The following is a 19562-nucleotide window of genomic DNA, read 5'->3' as shown; positions in this document are numbered from 1 at the left end:
ACATAACAACAACAATGCACTAAAGACAGGAGAAATCAGTAAGGGTTAAGAAGCCAGGAACTGGGAGAGGAACACATAGGGGGGGAGGACAGGGAACCCTGTAGGCTCCCTTCTGCTGCTGCATGTTCTTCTGCTGCATGTTAAACTGGAGAATCTGGTGGTTTCCTCACGTCACTTCATTTCCGGCTCGGTGTCGTGGTTAAGAGCGGCGGAAATTGTAACCACAGTATCGTCTAGTTATCCAGAAAAGCAACAACGTTATTCTTTCTTCTAATAAATCGCAAATTAGCCAAGTAGATCTGAGCCAGAGATTTTGTTTAAGGTGGTGGATGACAACATACTTGTCATACTTGTCATAAAATCCTAAACAGAGTTAGACCCTTCACAATCCACTGAAGCCAATATAAGACCAGAGTATAAGAGTCTATTCAATGGGGCTTTCTCCTAGGAAAGAGCTTTTGAGATTGCCCTGTAAAGAAGCCTGGACATATTGTCTTGTCTTGCAAAGTGGAGTTTGTCTGGTAACAATTAATGTTAACATTGTGCAGAGTGGCATTAGGGAAAGATGGGGGTGAAGCAAGCCAACATCCTTGAATAGCAGCTTGCCGAAAATCTTTTTTTAAAAGGGAAATGTTGGGGGGAGGGGGGGAGAGGATGAACTGGTTTGAGACCATGGTGCTAGGGAAGACAGGGTTAAAATTCTCCCCCCTCCCAGTTCTTTTTGACCTGGGGAAACATACAACTATCCATAAGGTACCTTCGCTTCATTTCAGCTTTCTTTGAAATCTCTGGTGACTAAGCTTGCAACATAAAAATAAGAGGTACAAACTGGGGACCTGCCATTCTGCTGTAAAAGAAATTACACAGAGATGTGGTCCTTATGTGATTCTTTGCACTGCACCTGTCAACGAACAACTGCCTCCTACATTCCGAATTTCCTCCAGTGATGTGGGCGCCACGCTAAGTAGTCCCCATGATGAGCATTAACACAGTGCCATCTGGTGGTTTTCAACGAGGCTGAAATGCAATGAAGATTGTGGCATTCAAAGCCAGAAGGCAGTAGTGGTGGGGAACTTTATAGTCAAGACAGACAGGAATTGGACACTGCCTTAATTACAGATATGCCTCACAATTCTAGAAAGGTTATATTGTAGCAAGAGAATGTTCAGATGTGAATGCCCTCTATACCAAGTCTACCAGGGGTAGTAATAAGTCTGCGGGTTTGGTAGACAGACTCTAAAGTTCTTCAAAAATACAGCTCTTTTATTGAGGCAAACACCAACCAACACCAACAATACTGAACAAGAGAACTACGAACTTATATACACTTTAATTGGCCTGCCAAGAGCCTTGATTGGCCCTTATGGCAGCCTTTCTCAACCAAGGTTTTGCGAAACCATGGGGTTTCTTGATGACCTTGGAAGGGTTTCCCGAATGAGTGGGAGCTTATTTTTTTATATATTTAAAAAAATCTGTTATCGTGACATGACCAACATATATGGTCATGTTGATCCCCCCTTCTCCAAAATGGCCAATGATGGGGTGGGAAGGGGAGGGGGCCTGGGTTTGCATGTACACAACTATGCTTCCCAACCATATTCTGCATGATCATGCCACCTCAGGGGTTTCTCAAAGCCCGAAGAATGTTTCAGGGATTTCTCAATGGTAAAATAGTTGAGAAAGGTTGGATTTTGGTCTATGATTGCTTAACTTTCAAAACTTGATTTGCATAGTGGCTTACATTAGTACCATTCTGTCCACATAAATAACAGGTAGCATTGTCTACTCTACTCTGACTGAGAATGTCTCTCGCAGGGTCTCAAGTTAAGCCCTTTCATATTACCTTTCCTATCACCGACAGGAGATGCCAGGACAGAACCTGGGATCATGAGCATGCAAAGATATGTTCCATAACTGAGCACATTTCCTCATGTCAAATAATAAATGGCTAGAAACTCCCTATTGGCTAAAAACTTCCTATTGAGAGGAATCAAAAAGCCTGTTGGGGCTAGAGGGAAAAAGCCTGTTGGGGCTAGAGGGAAGAGGGCAAAGGAGGAGAAGGAGGAGAAGGAGGAGGAGGAACAAGGAGACTTCAAGTGTGGATCCATCCCTGGGTACCCAAAATAGGGTTGCCAGCTCGGGGATGGGAAATATCTCAAGACTTTGAGGGTCGAACTGGGAGTGGGCAGGATTTGGGAGTGGGAGTGGGGAGCATAATGCTGTGGAGGTCACAGCCATTTTCTCCAGGGAACCTAAAAAGGCTGAGAAAACCAAAAATGCGTGTAATGTAAATATTATCATTTGTATTTCATTTAAGGAGCTCAACTATATAAAAATAGTAAAAACGATAAAAACAGCAGGGAGTGACATTTCTGTAGGTCACACCACTATTCGTTGCATATATTCAGACTATTAGTTGCATAGATCCAAAGACTTAATGTGTTTTGACCTTTACAGGTCCTCTTCAGAGGTCAGTATTAACCTCAGAGGTCAAGTGACAGATCTGTGCCTGAAACTTCAGAGAGCTTCTATCAGTCTTGAGTAGATAACCTTGAGTTCAATATAATAATGGACTGACTTGGGATAAGGTCATGTTTAATGCTTGTGTATACACTCTACGCAACAGATCAAGGTGAGTAGCTGTGTCAGTCTATCTGCAGGACCACAGAGGTGCAACAGTCCAGAGCTGCTACAACTACTACTTCTCCTTCTCCTTGTCTAATTTTGGTTTCGGTGAGCTGTATGGAAAAAAACACACAACACTGATTCGAAGAGCTGCTGGATGGGAGGCACATTTCCTGTGGAAGAAAGATGGCCTTAAGCTGAACAACTGTGTCTGTCTGATTAACAACACACAGACTTCTAAAGCAATACGGTGCTTAACCAAAGGACAGTGGGAGGGAACTGAAGAAAGGACAGGATTTTGAAGGCCAGTAAACTGCTCCATTAAAAGAAATACACAAACAGCTGGCAGCGTTCAGAAACCATGGGTGGAAACAGGCTTCAAAGCCTCTGATGTGAAATTGCCAAATTAAATTTTAACAGCAAATTCCCTTCCATCCATTTATTCCTTAATCGGAACAGCGAATTACCTTTCCCCCCGCTTTGGGTGTTTAATTAGCATGGCTAGAAAGACAAGGCTGCCACAGAACAGTACCTGCAGCAAAATTCATCAGGAGGCTCTTGGCACCTTAAAGATTAGCCAATGGTCTCCAGTTCCCCAAAATGCTACAATCGAAATGGGTAAGACTCCAGAAGGGCCATGGGATCTGTGATTGTTTTTTAGAGTGGGAACTGCCTTGTGGGATTCCAGAAGGCTCAGGCTTGTCCTTTGTGCTCTTCAATCACTATGTTAAGCACTTAGGATAAATCATTAGTCATTTTGGAACAAGGTGTCCTCGATATACTCATGACATCCAGCTGTATAGTTCCTTATCTCAGGGATAGTCAACCTGTGGTCCTCCAGATGTGCATGGACAATTCCCATGAGCCCCTGCCAGCATTTGCTCATGGGAATTGTCGTTCATGCACATCTGGAAGACCACAGGTTGACTATCCCTCCTTATCTGAATCAGTTGGTGATGTGATAGAGACTCTGAGCGAGGATTGCCACCCCACCCCCTGTCCCTGCGAGGGGACCGAGGGGTAGGGCTGCCAGATCCAGGCTGGGAAGCCCTTGGGGATTTGGGGATGGAGTCTGGGAACTCAATGGGGTACAATGCCACAGGATCCACCCTCCAAAGCATCCACTCTCTTCAGGGGAACTGATTTCTGTGGTCTGGAGATGAGCTGTAAATCTGGGTGATCTCCACGTCCCATCTGGAGGCTGACAGCTCTACTTTGAGCCAATGTCTCACGGATATAGTTAAATGGTGTTAAAGAAAGGAGCTCACGAAATAGTATACAGTGGACAAGAAAAAGAGGGCTGGCCCATGTGTATACAAAAAAACAAAAACAATAGCTGTACAATGCAAATAAAATTCAGGCTATAACAAATAACAGAGATCATGAAGGTTATGATGTTTGTAATGCAACTACAGTGAGCACTAGCAGCAAGTTGCAAATTCTGTCAAGGAACCCAAGACCCTCAGTTCGCAAGACCTAAGCAAGGTGGTTAAAGATAGATGCTTTGGAGGTCATTAATAGAAACGGTCATCATGCATCTGAAGTGGCTTGAGAGCACATAACCTGAATGCAGGACTTTTTGCTGTTAGATTAACTGTTATCACATGTTGCAATGTGCTCACTGATTTTCTGCTTTTATCATAAGCTGATTACTGACTGAATTTTTAAAATCATTCTTGCAATCTACCTTGGGTGCCAGTGAGAAAGGCAGACTATAAATAACTATAATTATTACAGTATTTCATTATATCTTTATCTGCTATAGATCTGGATCAATTTGGGTGGCTGGGTTAAGTCTGTCTGTAGCACTAGAAAGGAGCATCTTAAAAGACACAATATTCTTGGCAGGGTAGGAGCTACGGGGATGCCAGTCCCTAGGTAAGACTCTTGTGGTGCAGAATGGTAAGGCAGCAGACATGCAGTCTGAAAGCTCTGCCCATGAGGCTGGGAGTTCAATCCCTGCAGCCGGCTCAAGGTTGACTCAGCCTTCCATCCTTCCGAGGTCGGTAAAATGAGTACCCAGCTTGCTGGGGGATAAACGGTAATGACTGGGGAAGGCACTGGCAAACCACCCCGTATTGAGTCTGCCATGAAAACGCTGGAGAGCGACACCCCAAGGGTCAGACATGACTTGGTGTGTGCACAGGGGATACCTTTACCTTTACCTAGGTAAGACCTGGGGGTTCCTCAGTTTGACAGTTCATTTCCAGGCTACAGAGATCAGTTACCCAGGAGAAAATGGCTGCCTTGGAGGGTGGGCTCCATAGCATAATCCCTTCCCACCCTAAATCCACCCACTCCTGGCTCCATCCCTAAAAGTCCCCAGGCATTTCCCAACCTACAGCTGGCAACCCTAAGCTTCCGTGACTCCGGAAAGCTCCTACCCTGCCACAAATCTTGCTAGTCCTCCATTGGACTCTTGCACTTTCCTGCTTGCATACATTTAGGCCCTGCTGCCTTGCAACTTGGAAGACCCCCTGTCCATCTAGTTGTCCCATTCCCCCTGGAGACACAAATTCTGCCCTACAACAACTTCTGCTCCAGGCAGATCGGCTCCGCCACCCCTTGAAGTCGCTGCAGGCGCCACTCTCGATATGCGACAGTTTTCCGTTCCGGTTCTCCTGGAGAGCTACAGCTAGAAATGTTTAAAATACAAACAAGCCATGCTTTTAGCTGAAGCTGCTCCCCGAGCGGCTGTTTGGGGGTTTCAGGAAGGAGAAGGCGGGAGGGTCGAACGGGGGAACTGTCCGGGGGCTTTGGGGACCTCCATGCGCGCCTCCCAAATCTCGATCCAAGCGCTGCCATGCCATCTGGCAGGCCGATGAAGCCTCTGCAAAACAGCACCTTGGGGGGTGCACTGCAAGGCCATCTGGCAGGTGTTCAACAGGTGATGCCTTTGCGAAGCAGCACTTGGAGGGGTGGGGAGCGCTGGAATGCCATCTGGTAGGAATGCAATAGGGGAAGGCTGCTTTCCGAATGCCGCACGAGGCAGAACAATGAAAGAACCCCACAGCTTAAACGAGGGGGGGGGGGAGTATAGATGCCGATTATTATATACACAAATCACTGCACAAAGAAATGATACACATGGAAAACGTGCGTAAATTCCAAGCACAGAAGCTCGATTTTGTTTTTAAGCACAGGAAAACAGAACAGTAGCAGAAGGATCACGATTATAAAGCACCCCAACGACAGTGGGGTGGTGGAATCTGTCTAGATCAGGGGTAGTCAAACTGCGGCCCTCCAGATGTCCATGGACTACAATTCCCAGAAGCCCCTGCCAGCATTCGCTGGCAGGGGCTTCTGGGAATTGTGGTCCATGGACATCTGGAGGGCCGAAGTTTGACTACCCCTGGTCTAGATTGTCAAACTGCGGCCCTCCAGATGCCCATGGACTACAATTCCCAGGAGCCCCTGCCAGCGAACGCTGGCAGGGGCTCCTGGGAATTGTAGTCCATGGACATCTGGAGGGCCGCAGTTTGACTACTCCTGGTCTAGACCGCTGCTTTCCCTTTTCTCTTTAACACCCGCTCGCTTCTCCCAGGCGCTTCCGCCCCTCTCGCCCCGCACATGGGCGTCTGTGCGCGCTCTGCTGCCGGCCGTGCGCGGCCGTCTCGCTCCGAAAGGGCTCCCCTTGGGTCCGCCGCGGCCGGCGCAGAGCGAGCGAGAGAAGGAGAGAGCGGCCTTCCGGCGGCGCTCCTTCCGTTTCCGGGTGGGAGGCTGAGTCACTCCCTGGCCCCGGCGGCTGGTGCCTGCTGCTCTCCCTCGCGCCCCGTTCCTCCGCCCGCCCGCCCGCCTTGGCCGCGATGCCGCTGGAGAACCTGGAAGAGGAGGGCCTGCCCAAGAACCCGGACCTCCGCATCGCCCAGCTCCGCTTCCTCCTCAGCCTGCAGCCGCAGCGCCCGGACCCCGTCGTGCGCCAGGAGCTCATGGCCGCCATCCGCCAGCACGGTGAGGAGCCGCCGCCGCGCTCGCCCTGCCCTGCCCTGGCCGCCTCCGCGGGGAGGGCTCGGCCCGTGCCCGCTCTGTGGTCCCGGGAGGCTTTGCTTGGCCCGGCCGCCTCGCGAGGAAGGCGGGGTGGGGACTGAGTGGGCGGCCCGGGCGCGTCGTGCCGCCTTCCAGTCGGGTCGGAGCCTCGTGCTGCATGCCGCCTCGAGGGCAGACGCGGAGGCGGCGGGAGAAACCTCGGGAGTTGCACCCGTGCGGCAAGGGTTAAAGAGTGGCGGGCTCCGATCTGGAGAGTCGCGTCTGATTCTCCTTTCCTCCTGCGCCTTCAGCCAGTGGGCTCCCCTTGGGTACAGTCAGCGTTGTCTTAGAGTTGTCCTTGTAGAGCAGTTCTCTTAGAGCTCTCTTCGCCCCTCCCCCCTCTCATAGGGTGCCTCTTGCAGAGAGGAAGGGAAAGGTGTTTGTATAAAAGTGGGGTATAAAACCCTCCAGCTCTTAAGCCTTTTTGGAGCAATCAGCTGCTATTTCTCCAGGTTTAAAATCCCCGCCCTCCAAATGTGACTTTTTGGGGGAAGATTTGTAGTCCATGCCTGTGACAGACATAGCCCAGAATTTGACAGGAGCTGATCAGAATGATATTCTGAACCAGCCAATGAGAACTGGGTACCAAGAGGCAGGCTAAGGTCTGATCGTTAGAAGTTTACAAGGGCATTCAAATAGGAGTCTTGCACCCTTCGAGGCCCAGATCCAGTTGTGAATGATTGCCTGGTGATGTAGGGATGTGACCACTGGTTCAGATCCTGCTCAGAATTTGCATGGGTGCAGGTGTGTGTGCAGGGGGTGGCTTTTCAACATGCCTCCACCATGGCAGCCTCAAAAGCTGAAATGCTGCCCCAGGGGAATGGGGGCAGCCAGGAAGATTGGGAGAGCTGAATGGAAGTTCAGAATACTGTCTCTGTACTTTCCTTTCTATGGCTGTTTTTGTCAATATCCGTTATTGTGCTGTCATTCTGCTGTAGCAAGAATTGACAGCTGGGTTTCCTTCTGTGGATTGGCCATTTCAGGAAATAAATGACAGTTACATTGTACTAGATCGCTTGGATATTATACCATGTTATGCTATAGAAGTAACTTGCAGGTGGATTGACTTGTTCACATAGAAGAATAGTTACTGGGAAATGGTTGCACATTATCCAGTAATATGTAATTTTAGTCATTGCCTCTTCCTTATCTGTGTATTGTGTTGCTTCTTGCCCTCATGCCTGTTATTTCAGCTCTCAATATCTCCCTTCCAGTCTCTGCCATTTCCTTCTGTGTGTTGGTCCTTCTGCCCTCCTCCTTGCTTGCCCCCATTTTTCCTGCTCTGTCCCTTTGTAGCCTGGTAGCCTTCTGACATTAATCTGGGGCTTGGCATATAGGTGCCAGCAACTGTCTGTGCATACACATTTGTGTGCTGGTGAGAATAAGCAATTATATGGTCCCTGTTCAGTGGGGTCACGAAATAAGATGGGAGGCAAAGAAAGAGTGGGATAGGGGAAGGATAGGGAGGAAAGTATTGAGTAGTAGAATATTGAGGCCTAGAATACCCACAAGAGCCTCTTGTGGCGCAGAGTGGCAAGGCAGCAGACATGCAGCCTGAAAGCTCTGCCCATGATGCTGGGAGTTCGATCCCAGCAGCCGGCTCAAGGTTGACTCAGCCTTCCATCCTTCTGAGGTTGGTAAAATGAGTACCCAGCTTGCTGGGGGGTAAACGGTAATGACTGGGGAAGGCACTGGCAAACCACCCCGTGTTGAGTCTGCCATGAAAACGCTGGAGGGCGTCTCCCCAAGGGTCAGACATGACTCGGTGCTTGCACAGGGGATACCTTTACCTTTTAGAGTACCCACTCAGCCCTGCAGTTGTTGGCCATTCACAGTGTGTAGCCACTCCAGTCGAACCCCATATTTTGGAATAACAGTATGGAATTGCACAGTCAGTCTCTCTGGGCCTTGTCTACGTCCCAGAGTTCTTTGGAGGAGCAAATGGGAAAGGCGACTTGGGGATGCAATCCAGCCAGCCTTGGAAGAAGGGTGGGATAAAATGTAGATTGATTCGGGGTGGCAACAGGAGAGTGAGCAGTGAAGCAAGGGAGGCTGGCCTGATCCTTGTTGGTTCACTTGTGCAGCTGCTCCAAAACTTGACAGCAGAGTCCCCAGCCAGGCTGGGCTTTTCTGCTGACACACGGGTGCATGAGTAATAAGGGTGTGGTGAGGAGAGCAAGATGGCATTGCAGGAGGCCTAAGCTGAATGTAGGATAGTTAGAGACTTGCCATCTTGGACACCGGCTTACTACAACAATATGTTAATTTTCTTGGTGTACACCTGTATCTCCCCTCCCCAACCTCCCTGGAGAAAGTTTGCACAGTCGCACCACTTTTGGACCTCAGCATTTAAACATACCCATCCCTCGTCTTCTTCAAAAAGTATTCTGTGTTGTGTTCTTTACTCTCTCGTGCTGCTGCTGTTCTTCTGAAGCACCACTGGGATTGACCTCTGGGTGGTTTTATTTCCTAGGTTTATGCCCTGCCTTCCTAGCGCTTCAGGCCTTCAAGGCGGCCTGCAAATAAGTTGAGACAAGTATAAATGCAAATTGGCCTCTTCTCTTGCTGAAGTGACTAGGGGTCCCCCCCCCCAAAAAAAATCAGGTGTGTTGGACCTAGGGAAAAATTGGTATTTCTGAAAAATCCTGGGTCTGAAAACCAGTATGGTATTTGGATCTGGGATTTTTTTTCTGAGTCCAACAAACCCCAGAGATACAAACCAATTTAGAAATAAAGCAGCCCTACCCTGGGGCTGGCTCGGCTTCTTTTGCCTGGGTGAGTTGAGAGCTGAGAGTTCCTGCCACCCCAGTTGATTGGTGTGACTGAATATCCTTGGATAAAGCCCCCCCCCCCCCCCAATCGGATTTTATTCAGGTCAGCTATACTAGTAGCCAAAACAGATTCTGTAAACTGTTTGGCTTAGAAAATATTGAAATGTGAGACTTGGTGGGGGGGGGGGAGGGAAGCTTGGTTTAGCCAAATACACACTGGCTTAGTTGTGGCTGCCTTGGCCAGGACAGCGCCTCAGCAGATGCCAGCATCTGTGTTGTCAGCTTCAGAGCTGCTTCTGCCTGGGGTCCCTTTCCTCCCCCAGCTGGCTCGATGGCAGTCAGGATGGGTGCAAGTTGCCCCTGCCAGGCCTGTTGGGAATAGATTGGTTGGGTGCGCATACAAGATCTCAGTCCAGGGCTGTTCTGTGAACCACCCAAGAATCATCATTCACAGCGCTCCTCCCATCTTCGGGGAATCTTTCACATTCTTACCTACTGGGGAAGATAGACTCAGCTAAACTTCTAAATAATTTAATAATTTGATCACCCAGCAGGCAGAGCCTGTCCTAGCGATGCCACCCTGTCATTCCATCCCTGCCTTTAGAGCAGGGGTGGCCAAAGTGGCTCTCCGTGGACTGCAGTTCCCATGAGCCCCTGTAGAAGGAAGAGGAGCTCTTATTTTAATACTCGCTTTTCACTACCCAAAGCGGGTTACAAACACCTTTTCCTTCCTCTCCTCACAACGGAGGAGGTATGTGAGGCTGAGAGTGCTCTGAGAGAACTGTGACGGGCCCAAGGTCACCAAGCTGGCTGCCTGTGGAGGAGGAGTGGGGAATCAAACCTGCCTCTCCAGATTAGAGCCTGCTGCTCTTAACCACTACACCATGCTGGCTGTTCCTGCTCCCAGGAATTTAGCCATACCCAAAGTCATACCAGGATCAGTGGCAGCTGGCAAGAAAGACCTACAGATGGGAAACGTAAAAAAAAAAAAAAATCCATCCACTGGATGTAACCAGAAATTCCTCAAAGGGGTGGCCAATGTACAGTGAAAGAAAGTGTGAGAAAAGTTTCAGTTGCCCCAGACCCACATGAACATAATCAGTCTGAGTACATTGACCAGTCATTGAACATTGACCAGTCTTCCTGGCTGTGGAGCCTTGGATCTCAAAGTGCAGTTTATCAGCTGGACTTGAGTGGAAGAAACAGCGTTGATGGCTTGTGGTTTTTCCACGGCTGCCCGGTTAGCCATTCAACCCGCCCTGGGCTCCACTCTCTTTCAGACATGGCTCCCTACTACGAGTCCCTCTGCAAGTCCCTTGACTGGCAGGTGGATACGGAGTTGCTGAATAAAATGAAAAAAGCGAACGAAGAGGAGCTGAAACGCCTCGACGATGAACTGGAAGACGCGGAGAAGAACTTGGGGGAGAGTGAAATCCGTGATGCGATGATGGCCAAAGCAGAATACCTGTGCCGAATTGGGGACAAGGTAAGTGAAAGGCTGCAGGTATGTGTACAAATGGGATCTGTCTAGGACAGGTTTAGTAGAGGCGCTTTCTGGAGACATGATGCTTTAGTCTAGGGAGGAAGGTAAGTATCTTGGGATCATCCAAACTGGGCTTTCTTAAGTCGCCCTGGCAGTTTGGCAGGTGAACGTTGGCAGGGAGCCCCTTGTTGCTGCCTCTTCTGGGAAGCCGGCGGAAGATAGATTAGCAGAGTGGTGAGGCATGAGTGGGATAGAGGCAGGAGGTCTGCTGTGCTTTGCAAACCTCCTCAAACCTGTTGATTCAGCCCCAGTACGGTTGTCCTTCATGCACAATTGATATGCCTGGAATGCCCTGAGCACGCCAGAAGCATTTCTGCTTAAGGATTAAGACACAGATATTTGCCAGGCATTGAATGCGATCTGCCAGAAGTAGATGGAAGCAGTCCGCTCTTCCGCAGACTTATCACGTTTGGTGGATTTTCAGACACACAGAAAAAAAACACCTGGTTATGTAGCACAGACATTCTCTTTTAAAGGAAGTGTACAGCAAAGGATTCAGAGCCGTTACATTCGCTTGGAGCCTTTGTCCTGTGCGTTGCGTTGTGTTTCTTTGTGTTGGCAAGCTTGACGGTTCGTTGGCATGGTTGACCCTCGTAGACTGAGAGGGCTTGTCATTGTTTCCCCCCCTCCCCCCGTCATTAGAAATAGCTAGCGCTTTCATCTCTTCATGAATTCTTTGTTCTTGTTTTTTTGATGCTGGACAATAAGGTGAGGACTAGCCTATAAGCAAATCATTTTGTGCCAAGGAGAATAATGTAACGTGTTGAAAGGGAAGCGGAGTTGGATATGAAGTCTCCCATCTCGGGGAGTACTAGGTTAGATAGCTTCTCACTTGGAGCCTGTTCCTTTGTCCTCTACATCAGTGGTCCCCAACCCCCGGTCTGGGGACTAGTACCGGTCCGTGGATCAGTCGGAACCGGGCCGCATCTCCTCCTCGTCCTCCTCCCTGGCTGCTGCCTTGGGGGCTGCCCTGCCACTCTGCCACCGGCTCACCTTTGGTGCTCTCCAGCGGCTGCCATGGCTGGGGCTCCCCCTCGGCGTGGCACTGCACAGCTGTTTCTGGCAGCACCCCCCAGTGGGCAGCAGGAAGTCAGGGGCACCAGCGGGAAAGCAAGTGGAGCAGGGGCTCAGCCAGCGGCAATGTTCCTCAGCAAAAGACTACCCCCCTCAGTAAAATTGTCAAGCGTTGACCGGTCCCCGGTGATAAAAAGGTTGGAGACCACTGCTCTACAATGTGCTGCCTCTACTATGAACCACATTCCTCTCGCTCCAGGCACTTTGGGGCTCCTTGTAAAGCGGAAATGTGCGGTGCAAGAGGCACTCCACAGCAGCATATGCAGAACAAAAGGATTGGATCCCAGCCCGTGTTTCTGTAGAGCTAGTGTAAAATGTACAAAGGTATAAGCAGCACATCTGTGACCTTGAAGGCTGAAATTGTATAGGGCAGGAAGTCACTGAAGAAAGGCAAAAGCTTTACAGTAGATCATTTGGGGGTTGATATAAAAGGCGCTGGGGTGGAGAGAGGTGTGGTGGGTGATAACGTGAACTGTGTTCCTTCTCGTCTTGTATTTTATTTTCAAATGTAGTTTTCGGTGACTTTCACCATTAGTAGTCCCCCCCCCCAATAATGTGGTCATACTCAGTTAAAAGTGAGCTACTCAGAAATCAAGTCCCAGATTAATTTTCTTGGGGCTTTGACCTGTACCTTTTTAACATGGCCAACTACTGTTTGTTAGGAAGCTGCTCTGACGGCCTTTCGTAAGACATATGACAAGACCGTGGCTCTGGGGCATCGGCTAGATATTGTGTTCTACCTGCTCCGAATCGGCCTCTTTTACATGGACAACGATCTCATCACGCGGAACACCGAGAAAGCCAAGAGGTACAATTTTTTTTTATAATCGTGCCAAAACTGAAGGGTCCTGCAGGACCAAAAGGGGAATTTAGAGCAAGTTATCATGATGTGCGGCATTGTTAGTGGGTGCCTTTGGACGGATGCCTTTGGATTTGCCTGTGTTCTGTGAGTTATTTGTGGGCTAGCCTGCTTGCAATTAGATGGCTTCTTCAAGTAGCTTTGATCATTTGCTGCCTCTTGAGATACTAAAGGACTGAGTTAGAGCAAGAGGTTTACAACTATTGGGAGTTTCTGGAAAATCCAGAGGTTTGGGTAAAAATGGAATGTGATGCTTCCTTGTAAAACCTAAATGTACTTTCAGAACATGCAATGTGTTGATATAACTTGCCATGTTAAAAAAACGGTTTGGATCCAGCAATGCGTAAGTGAAAATGTCAGTGAACGTAGCATGGTTCTGCTTGTGCAAGATCTTGTGCAACACCTACCCCTTTCCTCCTTATAACTTGTAGCGCCATGAAATTACTTGCACAGCATCTTGCAGAAGTGGAAAAGCAGTTTGGGATGTCCAATGTTCAGCCTAACAGAGATTGAGAATCTTTGAGTGACAGGCAGTTTGAATATAATTCTGTTGAATGAGTCAGTTAAAGTTGACAGTTGAAGAAGAGACAGTTTAGAATACTGTGGACTGGGAAGGAGAGTAAGAGAGTAAATGGATCAAGGAGGATCCTCATTCAAGCCAAAAAGCGAAATCATTTCTAGTAAAGAGAAGTGATCACTGCCCAGTTAAGAACTGAAATAGTTTCTAGAAAAGAGGAGTGATCCCTCCTTTGTGTAGAAAAGATCTTGGGAACTTGGTTATATTATCCTGCCCTCTAAATTTTGTGTCAGTGAACCTCGGATACTTATGCTTCAGTGTTTAATCAGAAACTGAAAAGAAAGCCTCTCTCCTAAAGAGGCTGTTCAGCCCTTGTTGAACAGCAGAAACATTTGTTGGAAACCATTTATCTGGTGCATATGTGTGTACAAAATCTCAGTTTTATTATCTGTTCACATGCATCTTGAGCCTCTTGTGGCGCAGAGTGGTAAGGCAGCCGCCTGAAAGCTTTGCCCATGAGGTTGGGAGTTCAATCCCAGCAGCCGGCTCAAGGTTGACTCAGCCTTCCATCCTTCCGAGGTTGGTAAAATGAGTACCCAGCTTGCTGGGGGGTAAACGGTAATGACTGGGGAAGGCACTGGCAAACCACCCCATATTGAGTCTGCCATGAAAACGCTAGAGGGCGTCACCCCAAGGGTCAGACATGACTCCGTGCTTGCACAGGGGATACCTTTACCTTTACCTTTACCTTCACATGCATCCTGCATGTGATTGCTCCTAACCTTTTCTCCTCCAAGTTAAATAAAACACTAATTCAATCTTGGGTTCTGTACTGGCTTCTGCATCTCTGTGCTTCCACCTGGCTGGGCATCTGAAAGACCTTTGGGGCATGGGCTGTATGTAGCCTAAATGGTGTTACCAACATTGACTGTGTTGTGTACTTGGGACTTGGCATATTTTGGGACACAAATATTCACTTGCCTCCTGTTTTAAAAGCTCGTAAGAGGATGCCTGACCCTCAGGATTGCCCAGACATGATGTCCCTCTCTCCCCCTCCCCCTTTGTCCTTTCAAAGTCTAATAGAAGAGGGAGGAGATTGGGATCGGCGGAACCGCCTGAAGGTCTACCAAGGTCTTTACTGCGTGGCCATCCGTGACTTCAAGCAGGCAGCAGAGCTTTTCCTGGATACGGTTTCCACCTTTACATCTTACGAACTTATGGATTACAAAACCTTTGTAACGTACACAGTTTACGTTAGCATGATAGCGTTAGACAGACCGGACCTGAGAGAGAAGGTAGGCTATGTAGATGCATAGTCCAAGGTGGGTTGTGTAATCCAGTGGTCCCCAACCCCCGGTCCGGGGACCGGTCCCGGTCCGTAGATGAGGCAGTACCGGGCCGCGGCTCCTCCTCATCCTCCTCCCCAGCTGCTGCCTCTGGGGCTGCCCTGCCAGTCTGCCGCCGGCTCACCTTTGGTGCTCTCCAGCGACTGCCATGGCTGGGGTTCCCCCTCAGCATGGCACTGTGCAGCTGCTGCTGGCAGCGCCCCCCCCAGCGGGTGGCAGGAAGTCAGGGGTGCCAGCAGGAAAGCAAGTGGAGCAGGGGCTCAGGCAGCGGCGACGTCCCTCGGTAAAAGACTACCCCCCCCCCCCCCCGCCTGCCGGGCCTCAGTAAAATTGTCAAGCGTTGGCCGGTCCCCGGTGATAAAAAGGTTGGGGACCACTGGTGTAATCCCTATCATGTCTGACCTGCTTTTTTTTTTTTGTCTGATACCTTTTCAGGTTATCAAAGGGGCAGAGATCCTGGAAGTGTTGCACAGTTTACCCAAAGTGCGGCAGTATCTTTTTTCACTCTACGAATGCCGGTATTCGGTTTTCTTCCAGTCACTGGGTAAGAAAGCGTGTTTTTTTTGCCTAGCAACAGCCTTGGCCTGTCTTGAGTCAGTAGACCTGAGGCGGGCAGCAACCAGGCTGCGGGTGAACATACATTACCGTCCAGCACTTGCCGTTACCCCTTTCTTGCGCTCCCATTCTCAGACATGGTGGTTGTGGGCTGGCCCACAAGAGAGGAACGTGCTTTGAGGTTTCCCAACTACAGATAGAGTGGGCCAGAGACAAATTCAGCAGGCCAGATGTGTTGGTCTGAAGCAGCAGAACAAAGTTTGAGTCGAGGGGCAACACAGCCGATGAGATTACAAGCAGCACATTTAGCTGGGCTTCGAACCCGGCGGAACACCAATTTGCAGATGTCCATAGTGTTCCATGGTCAATGTTAACCAAAGCTTAGTGCTCCTCATGTCATGATACTGTTCCAAGCACCTCTTCACACACGTGCCGGTGTCTGCTTGGTGTGACAATAGATTCCTCTGGTATCTTCTGAGAACATAAACTGTCAGATGGAGTGAGGGTTGAGCAGGAGAGGAGATTCAACCCATACTGTGTGAGCACTTTCCAAATGATCTCTGCTTTTGCTGGAACATCATCCTGGAGGGGAGAGCTCATGGTCCTCATGGACGCAAGAGTCTTTCACCTGTGTACCACCCCTTCCACAAGCACTGCTTTTGCCTGCCTCTGTCTTCCTATTATTGGCTCCGTTGGCTGTGGGCGGGACTACATGTTGAAGTGCATAAATTTTGTTGCCGTTTATGGGTGTGGAGAAAGATTCCCCACCACCAAAATAACTCTCCTAAGCAGTTGGGCCGGGCGAGGCTGTCTCATGGGCTACTGACCGTCAATATTTTGGAGAAATCTCCTTACTTTGTGTACTTTACATTCCCATTGACCCCCCAAAAGTAAACTCTGGTAGACATGGCTATCCTCATTTCTGTTCTGCCTTTCCATTTCAGCCACTGTAGAGCAAGAAATGAAGAAAGACTGGCTGTTTGCGCCTCACTATCGCTACTACGTTCGGGAAATGAGAATTCATGCCTACAGCCAGCTCCTAGAATCTTACCGGTCGCTTACACTAGGCTATATGGCAGATGCTTTTGGAGTCTGTGTAGAGTTCATAGATCAGTAAGTAAATCTCTTACTTTTGGATTGTGTGGGGAAGGGAGGGGAGACTAACAGAAGTCTACACAAATTTATATCAAGTTCAGTTCAGATAGCAGAGTCCAAATTAAGTCGCCATTTGTTTTAAAAATATGGACCAGTACGTAGGAGTAATATTAGGGGAAAGAACCCATTTCCCTCTACATTTGCTGAACTTGGGGGCAAGAACTTTTTAAGCTACGTGAGGGTAATTTAAGTAGCCGGGCAGCATTACGAATCGCGATGATGGGATCGGGGGCAGTTGAGTGCTAACTTGAATTTTTCATCGGTTCCCGTCCAGAGGACACCTAAATCCCATTTGAAAATGCCCCCGTTTTTTAAAAAGAGAAAAAAAAAAATCGCTTGGCGTTTTGGCTGGAACATCGTGTCCTCTCACGCCACCCAGCCAGGCGTTTGAAATGCAGGTGGAAGATTTAACATGTGAAATGAATTTGGCCTCATGCCCATTCCTGCCCTTGTCTGTCTTTGTGAATATATTGTTTTATTTTAGAAAACGAATAGTATAGTACCGACAGAATACAGAATGGAGAAGAGAGACTATGCATTTTAAAGGGTGGGATGCGGCACAAAAGTAGTCGTAGCCCCACTCAGTTTTACCAATGGGAACTCGTAGACTTTGAGAATGACATTTAAGAGAATGACATTTAATGCTGCACTTGCTGCTGCACGTTTGCGGCAGTGGGGAACTTGCAGGAGGTGGTGGCTGCCTGCAGTATAAGAGGCTCCAATGGAACACCGTAGGCTGGTTCCCATCATCTGTACGTTTGAGGGCCGTGAATCCCCATTCCCCCTCCTCTCAGCAGTTCTTGCCGACTCCGGGGAAGTTTACTCCTGGGTTAGTTGAGTGGGGAGAATTGGGCAATGTGGCGCTCTCCTTTCTCTTCCGTCAGTGGAGTTGCCCCAAGGGAAGAGACGGAAAGGGCGATTTTGTTCATTGCCCTCCCCCCCAACCCACAAGACTGTTGGGTCCACAATCCCAAGGGAGGGGAAAGCCAAGGTGATGGTGCTGGTGCCTAATGTGAAGAGGCGTAGATCGAAACATTTGGCCATGAAATGAGAGATTTGGGTGGGAATGAGAAGCACGTGACATGGTTGTTTATTTTTTTGTTTTGAATCAGGGAACTTTCAAGATTTATTGCGGCTGGGAGACTGCACTGCAAAATAGACAAAGTCAACGAAATAGTAGAAACGAACAGGTACCAGTATGCTGGCCAAGTTGTAACCAAGCGTCTGTATACACCTTGTTCTAGATTCTGTAGTATTAACAAATTGGTAGTAATGTCATTGAGAATTAAGTACTTTGCCATGTTTGACCCTCTGAACAAACCCATTGCAGAACGTCCCTCCCATTTTATAGGTGGCCTATCTGAACTCTGGATTCTTAATTCCCTCTTAAATTTAATATTTGTTAAAATTGGCCAAAAGGTGTTCACAATCTCATCGTGTCATCCGGTTTTTAGTCTTCACAACCACCACTGATGAGAGTAGGTTGGTGTATGTAACTGGCTCAAAGTCTTTTCTGTTTAACTTCTACTGCCATTATGGTGTAGGTCTGTGGTCACCAAGCATGGAAACCTGCAAGTAGCGGGTTTGGGGCATGCAGCACAATACTGTTATGTCCTACTTGATCCAGAAGATATTTCATTTCATTTCATTGGGATTGATCCCTGAGCATTTGCCCAAAATTATGGTTTAATCTGAGTTGTGAGTGAATACTAGAGTGTCACCTGGCATGGTGATGTCACTTTCAGATTGCATCAGAATCCATGTCATTATGCTGGGTATGCCAAAACCCCATTCCTTCACTGGGGAATTTCCTTCCAACTGCCACCTCCCCCTGCATTGGGAGACCTGGTAACCCTGTATAGATCAGTGGTTCTGTCACTTCCTTCCTTCCTTTCCTTTCCTTTGTCTGCACATCCGCCATTAGCAGACAGCAGAAGACTTCCACAGCCATGTTTTAGTGTATATGTAGGGCCCTGGCCAGACCTCTGGGTCTCTAGTGTGGCCTACATTCTACTATGGTTGATCCTGCACGGAACATTAAGATGCTTGCCCATAACCACTCAAGGAGTCTCATGTGCCATTAAAGGTAAAAGTATCCCCTTTGCAAGCACCGAGTCACGTCTGACCCTTGGGGTGACGCCCTCTAGCGTTTTCATGGCAGACTCAATACGGGGTGGTTTGCCAGTGCCTTCCCCAGTCATGACCGTTTACCCCCCAGCAAGCAAGCTGGGTACTCATTTTACCGACCTCGGAAGGATGGAAGGCTGAGTCAACCTTGAGCCGACTGATGGGATTGACTCCCAGCCTCACGGTCAGAGCTTCAGACAGCATGTTGGCTGCATTACCACTCTGCACCACAAGAGGCTCCATGCGCCATTACTACTTGCTTAAAGCTGGAAAGTCCCTGATTTAAAGCAAAAGCCTCCCACTAATTCCTTTCTCTTTTTATAGGCCTGACAGCAAGAACTGGCAATACCAAGAAACGATCAAAAAGGGGGACTTGCTGCTAAACAGAGTGCAGAAGCTCTCCAGAGTAATTAACATGTAACTTAAAAAAAAAGCACAGAGCACAAAGTGATGGCGTAACTGAGACGGTGAAACATTTTGGAAATAATGTTGTATAACTCGGTATTCTATAGTTAATGGCGAGCTAGGGTTTTTATGGACTACTTCGCTATGTTATACATTTCTGTTAAATGTTCATGTTTTCAGATCAACTTCATTTATTAAATGTATAGTACAGCCAATGGCCTTGACTGCAGAGAGGTTTATTTGATGACCGGAACAGTGTTATTTAATGTTCTGTTGATGCTTACATCTCCTGCTGCTGTGCATGCTAAGAACAAGGGCATAAGCCTTTGTTTTCAAAGAGCTGGTAGAACTCCAGTAACTCGTGATGCTGAAACCCCCAAAAGAGAAAGAACTTTGAGGAGTGGCTGCCGGAGCAATGGAGGCTGTCTTGAAGAATGGCTGCTTAGGGAAGAGAGGATCTGTGAGGTGGCTGGAGCAGTGAGGAAGAAAGTAACACGGGGGCTAGAACTCCTGACCTAGCACAAGCACAACCCTTATCTAGCTTTGAGTAGATCATAGG

General features: G+C 48.5%; 1 protein-coding gene across 1 annotated transcript; it reads left to right on the top strand.

Moving 5' to 3' along the window:
- The first annotated feature begins 6319 nt into the window (after nt 1–6319).
- On the top strand, nt 6320–19219 carry PSMD6 (proteasome 26S subunit, non-ATPase 6). Its single transcript, XM_077325058.1, has 8 exons — nt 6320–6576; nt 10703–10908; nt 12702–12847; nt 14491–14710; nt 15197–15305; nt 16261–16429; nt 17584–17661; nt 18923–19219. The coding sequence occupies exons 1-8, from the start codon at nt 6432–6434 to the stop codon at nt 19017–19019; spliced, it is 1170 nt and encodes a 389-aa protein (XP_077181173.1). The 5' UTR covers nt 6320–6431; the 3' UTR covers nt 19020–19219.
- The last annotated feature ends 343 nt before the right edge of the window (nt 19220–19562 follow it).

The sequence above is a fragment of the Paroedura picta genome, chromosome 3 (genome assembly GCF_049243985.1).
Source record: "Paroedura picta isolate Pp20150507F chromosome 3, Ppicta_v3.0, whole genome shotgun sequence".
Classification (NCBI taxonomy): domain Eukaryota; kingdom Metazoa; phylum Chordata; class Lepidosauria; order Squamata; family Gekkonidae; genus Paroedura; species Paroedura picta.
This window is presented reverse-complemented; position numbering and strand designations above follow the sequence as displayed.